At 45.3% G+C, this 16415-nt stretch overlaps 1 protein-coding gene across 7 annotated transcripts in view; it reads right to left on the bottom strand.

The window, feature by feature from the left end:
• The window catches only part of REPS2 (RALBP1 associated Eps domain containing 2), a 425141-nt gene that overhangs the window by 126231 nt on the left and 282495 nt on the right, over nucleotides 1-16415 (bottom strand). For 6 of the 7 annotated variants that reach the window (XM_075589809.1, XM_075589813.1, XM_075589812.1 and 3 more), the window contains one exon: nucleotides 736-828. In XM_075589809.1, the coding sequence (XP_075445924.1) occupies nucleotides 736-828 (93 nt within the window). Of the gene's footprint in view, nucleotides 1-735; nucleotides 829-2701; nucleotides 2812-16415 lie in introns of those variants that run through there. The other variant, XM_075589815.1, reaches the window with a different exon arrangement.

The raw sequence follows: 16415 nt of genomic DNA on the forward strand, positions 1-16415 counted from the left end.
ACGCGCCTGTGCTTGCTGAGATCCTTGGCCTGCAGTTTTGCACAATGGGGGGCATGGCAAGGCCGTGCCCGGGGGTGTGCCCGTGTAATCACATGAGCGGTTTGCCCTCATTGGCTGAACCGCGCACGTGACCGGGCCGTCACGTGGCAAAAACAAACAAGTTTGTCCCTCCACGCAACGGTCGCGTACTATGCACAGGCCCATGGGCCTGCATTGGTTTGTATTTGGCGCGAGCGACGTCACTCGCACCGTAGCAACCACTATGGACGCAGCCTTTGAAACAGACACTCTAAGCCAGCTGTGGGCCAATACCTATGGGCAACAAAGAAGGGAATGATGCACAAGAAACACCCTGTGCACATGGGCTCATTGGTGTAGCTGCTGCACATTTCTTATTGGATCACCATTATTCCTAGGTTGTGTGTGTTTGCCAGGGCCCCTGTGGGACTTGAATAGCTTAACCATCAGACTATTAAAGAATGGGAAATGATATTCAACAACTATATGTAATGTTTCTCATTGCTGTACTGCTGTTCAGGAAAATGTTTTTTTTTTTTTAATGTCTCACCTCAGAGTCTGCACCCAGCCTTTGAAACAGAAAAATCTGAATACTACCTTTTCCCAGCTAGAACGATGCAAAGGCTTTGATGTCAACATTCCTTATTCATAAATGACACAGTGTTCTTGCCCTTAAGGCTACAAAAGCAGCATACCTATGTCATGTATTTACTCTACCTGTTCTTGTGATCTGAAGTCTGCAAAAGTGGGTTGCTGGATTGGCATCTTTTGTTGGGCAACCTGGTCTGTGTTAGAGGCATGATGGGGAATCTGTCAGACAGAGCAATATACTGGTAATTTAGTAATGCCTCAAACATGTCGACCGCACTTCTAAAGATAAAAAAAAGACTTATGAAGTCATTGAACTCACATTCGATTGCATTTATGAATATCTCTCATATTAGTGCATTGTGATTACAACCAACAACTTATATCTACATAATTTCCACTTCGATATAGATTATACATCATAACATTTATTTGTATATATATATATATATATATAAATACAAATAAATGTTATATTTTATATATATATATATATATATATATATATATATATATATATAATGAAAAACACACAGAATAGGTATTAACCTCTGGCGGTGCTACCGACCCAAGAACTAAATAATAACAAAAAGAGAAAAGAAGGTCAAAAATGGAGCACTCAAAACGTGTGTAATGAAAATAGAAAAATGGATTTAATTAGCAATGCAGAGTAAGTAATTACTTAACATGTCCTGTTGAAACATGTATGTGAGTAGGTCTAATGGCTTTGCATCTCATCCGAGCCTCTGTTTAAAAGCTGTGTTTAAAACAGCATGCATTGGCTTGAGGATTGGCTTGTGTAATACGAGCTTGAGACAAAAGGTGGCACTGAGTGCTCATTTGCATGTCATTTCCCAGAATCCCTTGCTGCAGTGGAAGCGCTGTATGCTGGGTGACAATGGGGAAAGACAGGGTTGCAGACCTGTCCAAGACATGCAAATGAACATACAGTAATATTTACAGTTGCTATATATATATATATATATATATATATATATATATATATATATAATCAAAAAATAAATAGATGATACCGTTCTGTGGCTAACGAAATGCTTTTATTTGTGCGAGCTTTCGAGATACACTGATGTCTTCTTCCGGCGATGGTACATTTGAATAAAGCAAGCAAGGTTTAACTTAAACACAGTGCATATAAGAATGTTATCTGTGACTGAAACCTAAAAGCCCCCTGTGTAGTATGTGATTTATGACTCGAGGTGTTAAATAGTCCCTGAAAGTTAGTGATATAAGAGTGTGTGTGTGTATGTATGTATGTAAATATACATTTGTAAAGAGCCCACAGGGTCTACAGCGCTTTACAAAAGGTGTGTGTGGAGTGGGAGTGTATATCAATGGTGTGGGTAGATGTGGAAATGTAAGACGCTGAGCATTGCTAAAAGTGTGTGTAAATACTATGTGGTCCCTATTTGAATATAGGGTTGGAATTACATAGAGTATTTGTATGTGTAAGAGACAGCTGTGGGTGCATAAATATAGCTCAGTATGTATAGACATTGCCTTTAGCACTCATGGGAAGAGAGTTCTCTCATGTCAGTAGTGACTCATAAAACTTCGGTCTCAGTTTAGGCCATCTCTAAGTGTCCCGAACAGTTGCAAAAATTTGTATTCATGCAACCGTCTCTCTTTTAGTATTCTAAGATTACCTTTGAGTATGACCAGAGTCAGAGAAATGTTCACTGACAGGACTGTCTCTTGTTCCGCATGTGATGCAGATTCATTCTCTTGTTTAGCTCATGTCCCCTATGTAGTAGCAGCCCCCTGGACATTTCATGCACATGATGAGGTACACGACATTGCTGGAGGAACAGGTGAACTTTCCTTTGATTTTGTACTACAGATTCCTGTGTGGTATTTGTATTATGCCTGCTGTGTGGAGCATTGCGCAGGTTTTGCATCTTGTGTCCTGGCATGGTCTTGTCCCGCATTCAGTTGTACTGTTGAATACTTTACTCCTCACCATCATTTTCTTTAGAAAGCTATGGGCACTCGGATGGTGCCACAGTATGCCAATCTGTTCTGCACAAAACTGGAAAGCGACTTTCTTTCCACCTGTCACTTGAAACCCTTTACATACCTTCGCTACATCGATGACATCCTCCTGATTTGGACCTCTGGTGAACAGGACCTCCTACTGACTCTGGCCACAAGATGAACGATCTGAAGGTGGCCATCCTCAAAGGTAATCTTAGAATACCAAAAGAGAGACAGTTGCATGAATACAAATTTATGCAACTGTTCGGGACACTTAGCGATGGCCTAAACCGAGACCGAAGTTTTATGAATCACTACTGACATGAGAGAACTCTCTTTCCATGAGTGCTAAAGGCCATGTCTATACATACAGTGCTATATGTATGCACACATAGCTGTCTCTTACATATACAAATACTCTATGTAATTCCATCCCTATATACCAAAAGGGACCACATAGTATCTACACACACTTTTAGTAATGCTCAGCCTCTTACATTTCCACACCTACCCACACCATTGATATACACTCCCACTCCACACACACCTTTTGTAAAGCGCTGTATACACTGTGGGCTCTTTACAAATGTATATTTACATACATACACACACACTCTTACATCACTAACATTCAGGGACTATTTAACACCTCAAGTCATAAATCGCATACTACATAGGGGGTGTCAGGTTTCAGTCACAGATAACATTCTTATATGCACTGTTTTTAAGTTAAACCTTGCTTGCTTTATTCAAATGCACCATCGCCGGAAGAAGAGATCAGTGTATCTCGAAAGCTTACACAAATAAAAGCATTTTGTTAGCCACAGAACGGTATCGTCAATTCATTTTTTAGTATATATATATATTAGCGCAATCCTAGGTAGCAATACAAAAATAGCTGGGAGATTTATTAAAAAGCATGAAAAACTGGTCCCTGGACATAGACAGCTAAGAACAATAACAATACATATACAAAATATATTTGTCACACAATAGTGGAGGGTTAATCAATATGGAGAAATTTGATAAAAAAATATGACCAATTAATAGTCCAATATAACTACTTTGGAGGAGTGAAGGATTAATGTGGAAAAAATCAATAGTTCCTTGCAACAAAATTGCTGAATGGTATGATACCAGTGCAGGAGGAAAACAATGTAGCCGTGTAAGTAAATATTTGGGAAATGCTACAATTCCTGTATCAATTGCTGGCTGGAAGATGTCCTTCGTGATATCATAAATGATGGTGATATTAAACTAAACTAAAGCATATACTAAAGCGCTCAACCTATTGACCTAACTTAATCTATTTGTGATATATAAGTGCTCTAATTATTATTTCCTCTTTGCAAGAACTTATAATGATTAAGAACTGAATCCTACAATCTAATTATTAAACTGAGGAAGCGGCTGCCTATGGACGAGGATGGCACACCTATCCACAAGGAATGCAAGACAATGCTGAACAAACAATACAAAACATACAATAAACATAAATGTCCTTGGCGCACTATCTGGTATATAACCTGACAGTAAAGAAGTCCAATTTGTCCTTGATGATAGGGATATTGAATCCGGAATCCAATCTTTTCTGGAGGTCCTTAGAGGTAATTGAATCGAATCTGTGTTGATATAAAAGACAGAACAACCATTGCGCAGTACTTCTGGTCAAACATCAACTCCCCCACCGTTGCCAGCTACTTACTTAAAAATGATTATAAAAGGGCCTCAAAAGGTATCTTTCACTTCTTCCCCATCACCTTAGTTCTGCTATGTTGTCAGGCGAGATGACTCCTCTGTTTAGAGGGAGGCCTCTCCCCAGCGTGATACCGGAAAATAAGGGAATAGGGCCAATGGTATGATACCGTCACAATTTAATACAATAAAAACAAGACTATAAATCAGTGCACTCACATGCTTATAGTCCCTATATGCGTGATACAATGTGCCGTCCGCTTGCGTGGCAGGATGCTGGGATGCTGCAGATGGAGCTGAGATTCAGCGTATGTCCCCGCTTCGTGGCCTCGATTCGGAGCGCCTCGTCTCCCTCCGATGACGTCACTGCTCAAGCTCTCCTTTTCCTCCGCGCATGCGTGGACGTAAACAACGTAACACTGCTACAGAAACTCCACCCTACGCGCGTTTCGTGACTGCTGACGTCACTTCCTCAGGGGCAATGGAGTGTCCATGGTAGTAGGGGCTATTTAAACCCACCGGATTATCAATGCAAGGCTCCCATTGGATATAACCAAATTGGAAACCCCTGCTCATTACGTTGCACACTTTATCAATGTACAAGCAATGAATTCTTAATACATATAAATCGGATAATATAAAATTATAAAACCGCATTAACACAAAATTAACTCAACAGAAGACAGATAGTTAATGTGTATGCTCATAAAATGAATTCAGAGGGGGTTAACCTATGCTGCACAAGAAAATACCCTCTATTGCATCTTATAGAGAACTCAGAGGAAAGTGGTTTATTGAGGTGGAGGAATATACTAGCAGTTATCCAAACAATATTGTATTGATCTATCCATCTTTTAGAAATGAAGCCAGATCAAACTCTATATTGAGTCCTTTTGGGGTCAGGGTTTTTAGGGTGTATATCCAGAAGATTTCGCGTCTAGATATCAGATTTATTTTATCTCCCCCTCTCCAGTTTTGCTTTGGGCATTCGATTCCTTTACAGATTAACCCTGCTGGATTCTGATCATGCTTCAATCTAAAGTGGTTGGAGACACTATGTGTCTCCAAACCCCTTTTAATATTAAATACATGCTCTGCCAAGCGTCGCTTGAGTGGTCTACCTGTTCGCCCCACATATTGAAGCCCACACGGGCATTCTAACAGATAGACCACAAAAGGACTCCTGCAAGTGATGAAGGACCTAATTGGGAATGATATACCTGTTATATTTGATTTAAAGTCTTTGCATTTTTGACCATATCTGCAGCCTATACATTTATTACATAAAAAGTATCCATTGAGTTCCTTTAACCATGTTGTGTTACGTGACTTTACTTGGTTAAATGGGCAACTTGGTGAAAGTTTTAATTTGAGGTTGTCAGCCTTTTTAAAAACTATCTGTGGATGCTGGGGTAATATATTTTTTAGCTTCACATCACCATGTAGGATACTCCAATGCTTTTTAATTATGGTTGTAATTTTATTTGCCATGCCATTGTATTTCGTAATGAAAGGAATAAACTCTACCCCATCTTTTTTTAATTATGGTCTTTTTATTCATTTTGATTAATTCCTCTCTATTTGTGTTTTTAGCTGCCTCTAGTGCCTTTATTACCTTATTATGGTTATATTCCCTTTCAAAGAACTTGGTTTTTAGTTCATTGGCCTGTGTGTTAAATATTGCTTCCTGTGAGCAATTGCGTTTCGTTCTTAAAAACTGGCCTTTGGGAATATTGTTTATCCATCTTGGATTATGATTACTCAATGCTAGTAAGTAAGTATTTATGGGCATGTGGGAGGAAAATTATATCCATTCCAACAGCCCATTTGGGGCGGACCTGGTACTATGGAGGCGCTATATCGATGACGTGCTATGTATCTGGGGTGGTAATGAAGTCGATCCTACATGGTGATGTGAAGCTAAAAAATATATTACCCCAGCATCCACAGATAGTTTTTAAAAAGGCTGACAACCTCAAATTAAAACTTTCACCAAGTTGCCCATTTAACCAAGTAAAGTCACGTAACACAACATGGTTAAAGGAACTCAATGGATACTTTTTATGTAATAAATGTATAGGCTGCAGATATGGTCAAAAATGCAAAGACTTTAAATCAAATATAACAGGTATATCATTCCCAATTAGGTCCTTCATCACTTGCAGGAGTCCTTTTGTGGTCTATCTGTTAGAATGCCCGTGTGGGCTTCAATATGTGGGGCGAACAGGTAGACCACTCAAGCGACGCTTGGCAGAGCATGTATTTAATATTAAAAGGGTTTGGAGACACATAGTGTCTCCAACCACTTTAGATTGAAGCATGATCAGAATCCAGCAGGGTTAATCTGTAAAGGAATCGAATGCCCAAAGCAAAACTGGAGAGAGGGAGATAAAATAAATCTGATATCCAGACGCGAAAGCTTCTGGATATACACCCTAAAAACCCTGACCCCAAAAGGACTCAATATAGAGTTTGATCTGGCTTCATTTCTAAAAGATGGATAGATCAATACAATATTGTTTGGATAACTGCTAGTATATTCCTCCACCTCAATAAACCACTTTCCTCTGAGTTCTCTATAAGATGCAATAGAGGGTTTTTTCTTGTGCAGCATAGGTTAACCCCCTCCGAATTCATTTTATGAGCATACACATTAACTATCTGTCTTCTGTTGAGTTAATTTTGTGTTAATGCGGTTTTATAATTTTATATTATCCGATTTATATGTATTAAGAATTCATTGCTTGTACATTGATAAAGTGTGCAACGTAATGAGCAGGGGTTTCCAATTTGGTTATATCCAATGGGAGCCTTGCATTGATAATCCGGTGGGTTTAAATAGCCCCTACTACCATGGACACTCCATTGCCCCTGAGGAAGTGACGTCAGCAGTCACGAAACGCGCGTAGGGTGGAGTTTCTGTAGCAGTGTTACGTTGTTTACGTCCACGCATGCGCGGAGGAAAAGGAGAGCTTGAGCAGTGACGTCATCGGAGGGAGACGAGGCGCTCCGAATCGAGGCCACGAAGCGGGGACATACGCTGAATCTCACCTCCATCTGCAGCATCCCAGCATCCTGCCACGCAAGCGGACGGCACATTGTATCACGCATATAGGGACTATAAGCATGTGAGTGCACTGATTTATAGTCTTGTTTTTATTGTATTAAATTGTGACGGTATCATACCATTGGCACTATTCCCTTATTTTCCGGTATCACGCTGGGGAGAGGCCTCCCTCTAAACAGAGGAGTCATCTCGCCTGACAACATAGCAGAACTAAGGTGACGGGGAAGAAGTGAAAGATACCTTTTGAGGCCCTTTTATAATCATTTTTAAGTAAGTAGCTGGCAACGGTGGGGGAGTTGATGTTTGACCAGAAGTACTGCGCAATGGTTGTTCTGTCTTTTATATCAACACAGATTCGATTCAATTACCTCTAAGGACCTCCAGAAAAGATTGGATTCCGGATTCAATATCCCTATCATCAAGGACAAATTGGACTTCTTTACTGTCAGGTTATATACCAGATAGTGCGCCAAGGACATTTATGTTTATTGTATGTTTTGTATTGTGTGATATCATAAATGCTGGAAACATACAACAAGCATTAACAGGGACTGGGGGTGCGGGACGATCTCACCAGATGGTGTATGCACGACGAACCCCAAGGGTCCACGCGTCCTTCTGTCAGCTCCATCACGTGAAATAACGCTACTCGATGACCATGTTTTAATGATCCAGGTAACACTAGAGACGGTCTCCTGCCTTTCCCCCAGTCTGCCACAAACTCGTAGATTTTTAGCTGCACACCGCAATGTGTGGATCTCCAATTCAAGCAAGAGAGTGTCAGTCTCAGCCGCAGATGTAATAAAATAACAGACTTCCACTTAATACAACCGGCAAGTGTTTAGATGTCTTCACTCCTTTCTCTTCACTCCTCTCTCCTCACACTGATGGCTATTGGACACAGTGACGTAAACCAACACGTTTCGTCAGCTGTTGCGCCGACTTCATCTACGAGATTGTGGCAGGCATTGGATAATTTTTTTCAGCCAATCAGCTTTCAGTTCTCATCCACACAGAGTGAGAGAAGCTCTCAGTCAGGGGAGCCAATTGGACAGGAGGCACCAGCAAGGCACTGACTCCTCCCTCACTCTGCCTCCACAGAGCTCAGCACAGGAGAGTGAGGAGAAAGGTTTGTGTGTCTGCTTTGTGTTTTTTTTTTGGGGGGGGGGGGCACCAGATTGTTTTGTTGGTGTGTGTCTCTGCAGTGTGTGCATAGGGTGGAAGAGGACTGCAGAGTGTGTTTTTGGTGTGTGTTTTGTGGGTGTAGAGGGGGCCTGCAGAGTGTGTTTTGTTGGTGTGTTTTTTGTGGGTGTAGAGAGGGGACAGAACTCTGTTTTGTTGTTGTGTGTGTCTGCAGTTGCTTTGTGGGTGTAAAGGGTGTAGGAGGACTGCAGAGTGTGTTTTGTCGTGTGTGTGTGTCTACATTTAGCTTATAATCATAATAATCCCCTCAGAACAGTGCATTATTGGCCAGGTGTGCCCTGTTCTGGGGGGGTTATTACTTAATTATACTGCTTTTTAACTTGTTTATTAATAACCTTGAGGTTGGCATCGAGAGCAAAGTCTCCATCTTTGCTGATGATACTAAATTGTGTAAGGTAATAGAATCAGAGAAGGATGTAATTTCTCTTCAGAAGGACTTGGAGAGACTGGAAATGTGGGCAGGTAAATGGCAGATGAGGTTTAATACAGATAAATGTAAGGTTATGCATTTGGGATGCAAGAATAAACTGGCGACTTACACATTAAATGGGGATAAATTGGGGGAATGCTTGATGGAGAAGGATTTAGGAGTGCTTGTAGACAGCAGGTTTAGCAATAGTGCCCAAAGTCATGCAGTAGCTGCAAAGGCAAATAAGATCTTATCTTGCATTAACGGGCAATGGATAGAAGGGAAGTAAACATAATTATGCCCCTTTTATATAGCATTAGTAAGGCCACACCTTGGATATTGAGTACAATTTTGGGCACAACTCCTTAGAAAAGACATTATGGAACTAGAGAGAGTGCAGAGAAGAGCCACCAAATTAATAAAGGGGATGGGCAATCTATCTTATGAGGAGAGGCTAGCTAAATTAGATTTATTTACATTAGAAAAGAGGCATCTAAGGTTGAGTCCATGGTCAGCGCTTATCCGCTGACCCGCGCTGAGGCGCGCTGACGCTCGTCAGTGAGCCCCTGCAGCCGCAATGAGAGCAGGTTTAGCAGGGACTCACGCACCCTTCCGCAGGCATGCAGAAGCGTAGCCGACAATTTTTTTTTAGTTTGAGCATTCACGGGAACGCAGGGCCGGTCACGTGAGCGGTTCGCCCAATGAGGGCGAACCAGCTCCGTGACGGCACTGTCCCGCCTCCCGACATGCCCCCTGATGGCGCGTGAACTAAAGCCAGGGAAAGCACCCGTTTTCCCTCAGCCTCCGCACAGCTGAAGACTGTATGGACTCAGCCTAAGAGGGGAAATGATAAATATATACAAATATATTCGGGCAGTACAAGGAGCTTTCAAATTAACTATTCATCCCAAGGGCAGTACAAAGGACTATAGGGCATCCATTTAAGGTTGGAGGAAAGGAGATTTCACCAGCAACAAAGGAAAGGGTTCTTTACAGTAAGGGCAGTTAAAATGTGGATTTCATTACCCATGGAGACTGTGATGGCAGATACAATAAATTTGTTCAAAAAAAAGGTTGGAAAACTTTTAAGAAAGGAAAGGTATACAGGGGTATACCAAATAAGTATACATGGGAAGGATGTTGATCCAGGGATTAATCCGATTGCCAATTCTTGGAGTCAGGAAGGAATTTATTTTTCCCCTTAATGGGTTTTTTGTTTGCCTTCCTCTGGATCAATAAGTAAGTATAGATATAGGATAAAGTATCTGTCTAAATTTAGCATACTGTAGGTTGAACTTGATGGACGTATGTCTTTTTTCAACCTCATCTACTATGCAACTATGTAGAATAGAGAAAATTGACATTTTCTAGCCAAGGTGCCATGGAAGTGTGCATTTTAAATGTATTTTAAACATAAAAGTTTACTTTGAAGCTAACGTTTCTAGATGTTTTAAAGTAATGCTGGTGTTGTTGGAGTGAGTGCATAATGTTCTTAGAAAAAATGCAAATAAGTTTACAAAAAGCCATGATATACAGTACAGTAAGTATGAAAGGAATCTTTAACATGCAATTGGGACATTATCCACATAATCTATATGTTGTTCCCTTTCCCTGTCACTAAAGGAGCCACCGGTGCTGCCGTTACCTGCCTGGCTAACAGAAGGCCTGAGACTCCGTCGCTGGGAGCCTGGGGTGCAATCTCGATCTCCTCGGTGAAGCGCCTCAACCTGCGAGGGATCCCAGCATAGCGGGATACACCCCTCACAGGAACCAATAACAATAGTAAACACACACATGGTATATATCAACTGGTTTACTACACATAGGATACAGTAACCTGTACCACACAGTATAATACACACACAATACAATAACACAGCACCAATACCACTGATTTACTTCCCCCAATGTCAGTTCCCACCCAAAGTGTAGGGAATACCCCTGCGGACCGTTGGTGCACTTAGATGTGATACCTTCCCGGGCACTCCAGTACCTGGGTACCGCCGAATAACACAAATGACCATCTGATCCACTGACGTAGGTCAGTCCGCTCTATCCACGAAGTCGTCCGCCTAAACCGAGGGGACAAACGCCATCTTCACCTGGTCTTCGGAGATCATGGGTACCTGGTAGTACCCCGATCTCAGGTCCAGCACGCTGAACCACTGGCTTCCTGACAGTGCATTCAGGATATCTTCTATCCACGGCAGAGTGTACTGGTCTGGGACGGTACGCCTGTTCATGGTCCGGTAGTCTACGCACAGGCAGGCAGACCCATTCTTCTTGCGTACCACTACGATAGGGGAGGCGTAGGGGCTACGGATTCGGTCACGATGCCTGCCGACTCCATCTCCTTCAAGACGTCCCTCACGTCCTCCACATCTCTGGGAGCGATGCGTTTGGAACGTTCCCAGAATGGCGTGGTATCATTCAGCCGGATCGTGTGCTTGGCATTCTTGCTGCAGCCAACATCCATCTCGCTAGTGGAGAACACCTCCCGACGTTCCTCCAGTCTGGCACTTAGCCATTTCTTTCAGTCTGCTGACAGGGGAGATTCCCTAAAGTCAAACTGCAACCCGGCAGGCTCGTCTCGCACGGCAGCGGCATGCAGGGCCGCAAAGAGGGGAGGTCTTGGTGCGCATGCGCAGGGAAAGCAGGGTGTCTGTTCTGCTGCCTGTGGGCCCGCTCCCCCTCTCTGCCAATGTGGGATGGAGGGGAAGCAGCATGGCGAACCCACGCCTGCCAACCCAGCTCCCCCCGCACCAGCCTCCCGCCCCAGGCAGCAGCTGCTGGGACCAGGGGGGAAATTCTCCCACGGGAATTAGCCCGGCAGTCTCGCCTCCCCCCCTTAGCCAACCTCCCGCGCCTCCTACCCCCCCCCCCTCCACCGAGCCTACCTCCCACCCCAAGCAGCAACCGCGGGGATCGGGGGCATGGGGGGGAAACATCTGGCAGGCAGGGAAGCAGGAAGCAGCACCCACCTAGGCAGTCACTCACCCATAATTAATTACAATTCCTATATACATCACAGTACACACTGAGTGTAGGGCATCAGTCAAGCAAAGTACCTTTGGGCATTATCAGTAACCTATCAGAATATATATGCAGGGCAGCCAACAGGGGGCGTCTGCCGGGGTTGGTGTCCCAGGCTCCGTGAGTCAGGGGGCCTGGCCGCCCAGGCCCCTCTGTGCGACCGTGCCCGTTTAATTTAAAAATGGCTGGCGATTCCTGTGCGCATGCGCAGAGAAGAGGTCTCGGCGCGCATGTGCAGGGAAAGCAGGGTGTCCGGCCTGCTGTCTGTGGGCCCGCTCCCCCCGCTCCCATCATGAAATGGAAGGGGAAGCGTAGTGGCGAGCCTGCGCCCGCCAACCCAGCTCCCCCCACGCCCACCTCCTGTCCTGGGCAGCAGCCAAGGGGACCAGGAGACAGGGGGGAAAATGCTCCCACGGGAATTAGCCCGACAGTCTGGCACCCCTCAGCCTACCTCCCGCACCCACCCAGCCTACCTCCCGCGCCTCCCCCCTGAGCCTACCTCCCGCCCCGGGCAGCAGCCGCGGGGATCAGGGGCAGGGGGGAAAGCATCTGGAGGGCAGGGAAGCAGGAAGCAGCACCCATCCGGTCAAGGTCAGTCACCCACCCAGGCAGTCACTCAGTCACCCACCCAGGCAGTCACTCAGTCAAGGGCAGTCCCTCTGTCACCCACCCATACTTAACCCCCCCCCCAGGCCCATACCTAACCCCCCCCCCAAGCCCATACTGAATCCCCCAGGCCTTTTGTCACATTGGATGTAGCATTGGGTATCTTTGTCTTTTCTTGAAAATATAAAAATAAACAGATTGCATTGCAATGTTTTTTTCCGTATTAGAATAAGAAAACAGTTAAGTAAAAGTTGAGCGCTAAAAAATGTTTTTCTGTGGTAGGTGCGTTATGGATTCGGGGGGGGGGGCTGATCCTTTCATTTGTCCTGGGACCCATGATTTCTGTTGCCGGCCCTGGTGGCGTGCACATATGCCATAGGTTCTACGGGTGTACCTGACCCAGACTCTGACTGACGTCAAATGGTATAGTGTGAGGGGAGATGTTCTGGATGGTCACCATGATTCTTTCGGGAATTGAGGACTTCCACTCTCTTATCTCTGGGACCATCTTATACCCTCTCAGGTCATCTTCTTCGGGAGTAGTCTCTAGGGAGAAGTACCGGTCGGCATCATCACAGCTCGGATAGCTGCACACCGCGGCCATGTGCCTCACTCCCCCTGGTGGAATCTCGGTCAACCCCTTCTCGTTATTGAATAGTTCACCATATCCCTCTTGGGCCGAGATACTACAGCACTATTCTTTTAGTACTGGATGGATCCATAGAGAGGATAGGGGTAGCTCGCCGGCCTCTTGTAGATAAGCCCGGATCACTGGCACCACATTGGCATTGTTCCCCAATATGATTGGGGAACTAGGATGTTCCCTAGGGACATATCCGAGCCTACACTTCCATGGGGTGGGTCTTGTTCAGTTGCCGTAAATTCAACCATACTTGTACCACACCTTCAATGGGGTAATCTTCATTGCTAAGACCCCACAGCTTCATCTTCTCCGCTTACTGCATGGGCAGATGTTTCAGATGTTGGTCATAGAATGGCCATTAGTTAATGGTCACTTGTGACCCAGTATCCAGTAGTGCAGAGCAATATATACCCTTCACTAGGACTCTTATAATTGCAGCCAGTCCCACTCGACTATAGGCGTCCGATTGGGGTACCTCGTCAGGGCTAGGCTTCAAAACGCTCTCCAATGGCGTAAAGAGTGATTGCGTCATCTGCACTGTGAAGGAGGAGGCCCCAGTGGTGGGTCTTCTTGGCTTTGAACAGTCCCTGGAGAAATGACCACCCCGGCCTGTAACAGGGGACTTATCCCTGTTCAGTAATGTGCCTTTAATCCAGCAGTGTGGTGGTTAACCTCTGGTAGTTAATTACTAAACACCACCTGCCTGATTAGATGGCTTAGAAAGCCTGTCTTTTGAAACAGGAAGTGAGAACTCTTTAGCTGATACCTGAGCTGAACTTGGAGACACACTTGTCTTGAGCTCTGCCAAAAGATAGCAGAGCTGCTTTCAAGACACAGGGAAAACTTCTAAACCTGTATGCTGACAAACCCTGAAGACAAGGGAGCTGAAGCAGGGACAGTAAAGATTTTCCCTCCAAACCACAAGGACCAAATAAGACTTCTAAAACCTGGATGCTGATATTTTCTGTGCACGCATGGGTGCGGATCCAGGAGAGCAGAGACGCTTACAAACAGATAAGACTTTTATTCTTAAGAGACTGCTTATATCTGCTTATTGCATGCTATGTTTGGGGCTGGGGAGAAATGCTTGACTAGGGAGATGTGAATTGATTGCATAGTGTTTCACTAGAAATACAGTACTCCCAAGTGAACGGAAGCTTTGTTCCCCCCCCCCCCCTTGTTTGGATGTTTTCCTGATAAAAAGGAAAAGGCACAATAAAGCCTTATTATAATTTCACATTATAAAGCCTCCTAATTGCGTACCTCTGTGAACGTCCGTCCACACGGCCAAAATTGTAGCAACGGGTATCGGGGTTGGCATGGAGGCCAGAAGTAGGAGCCGGCCTCCTAGGCACCCGTAGTGCAGAGACAGGCACCACTGAAGGAGAGGTGTCTTTGGCACTTTCTGTCTCCGTAGGCCTCTGAATCGACACCCCTTTGGTCTCTTCCTTGCGTAATTTTTTTTAGACTTCTTGGGGTGTGCATGTGTAACTTAACTTCCTGTTTTCTTATGTGGCTCATCAACTCCATGAAGCTGGGGGGTGTTGCGGCCTGAGGGGCGCCTCGCATCATGAGGGCTACAGGGTGTAAGGGAAGAGATCCCTTCATGAGCTGTTTGAATCTGTACTGGTCCACCACTGCGGCACGGATAATTTTCTTGGAGATTAGCCCCCATAAGGACAGTTATAGGCGTCGGGCAAATGTGGAAAATCTTCTCCTTCCTTCTGGTGGAGCATACAGAACTGAGCCAGGAGTTCATCCTCATCATCCTCCGCAGCATAGGCTTCAGTGAGGAGTTCAACCAACTCCTGGGCGGTGACTTCTCCTGAGGTTTCGCGGTGCATTCGCACAAGTTGAGCAGCCAGAGGCACTCGACTAGTCGCTGCCTCTTGACAGCCTCTCAACAGATTTCCCCGAAAGCAGGGTGTAATATTTCCTTGGGGTGTAGTAAGGACGTGGAGCTTCCGCTTGATATGGTACCACTGTCAAGGCCTCCGAACTCAAAGTGACCATGGGTATGGACAAATCCGGGAAGATCAACAGGCAACCCCGCGGGCAGGCCTTCCGGGAAATGCAGGGCCAAGGGGGTATATTCCTCCTGTATTTCACGGCTAGCACTAACTAAAACAATAGTCCAGCGATATGAGGGGTGCCACATGCGGTTTACATACTAGATGAGAGCAAACCCAGGGAATTGGCTCAGGCATCCTGCGGGGGTGTGGTTGCGGGGATATCCCCCACCGTGACCACGTGACGGGCAGATTCCTAATTTTAAAGGGCCCACTGACGGACCTCTTGAGCAGACAGAGTAAACATGATGTCTCTTAATTTAAACTACTTGTTCGGGCACTCCAGGTCTGAATCTCAGCAGCACCTTCAAATATAGCCCCCTTTCCTCCTCACTAAAGGAGCCACCGGTGCTGCCGTTACCTGCCTGGATAACAGAAGGCCTAAGCCTCCGCTGCTGGGAGCCTGGGCTGCGCTCTCAATCTCCACGGTGCAGCGCCTCCACCTGTGAGGGATCCCAGCATAGCAGGATACACCCCTCAGGGGAACCAATGAAAATAGTAAACACACACGGGGAATATATCAACTGGTTTACTACACATAGGATACAGTAACCTATACCACACAGTATAACACATACACACACACAATACAATAACACAGGGTGAGTATCCCCAAAATATGTAGGGTTGGGAGCACCAATACCACTGATGTCCTTCCCCCAATGTCAGTCCCCACACAAAGTGTAGGGAGTAGCGCTACCCCTACGGACCGTTGATGCACTTAGATGTGATACCTTCCCTGGCACTCCAGTACCTGGGTACCGCCGAATAACACAAAGGATCCATCTGATCCACTGACGTAGATCGGTCAAGTCTGTGCATGAAGGCGTCTGCCTCTGCGTGCGGTGAACTCCCGCTGGAGGGTCTCACCGTAAGGGTCTCTTAGTTCAGTGGTGGTCTGGTCCCAGACCACAGGCCGCAAGTCACCGGCCAGTGTCTTGTCACTGATGTCTAACACTGATAAGGCTAAGGTGGAATTGGCCCTATCTGGGATCTTTTCCTGTAGCAGCCACAAACTAACAATGGTCAGGGCCTAACTGGGGCCTGTGGGGTGACTCTAGGCCTAGTCCAGGGAAGCACTTTTCCCTGGAC

This window comes from Ascaphus truei, chromosome 3, assembly GCF_040206685.1.
Source record: "Ascaphus truei isolate aAscTru1 chromosome 3, aAscTru1.hap1, whole genome shotgun sequence".
Classification (NCBI taxonomy): domain Eukaryota; kingdom Metazoa; phylum Chordata; class Amphibia; order Anura; family Ascaphidae; genus Ascaphus; species Ascaphus truei.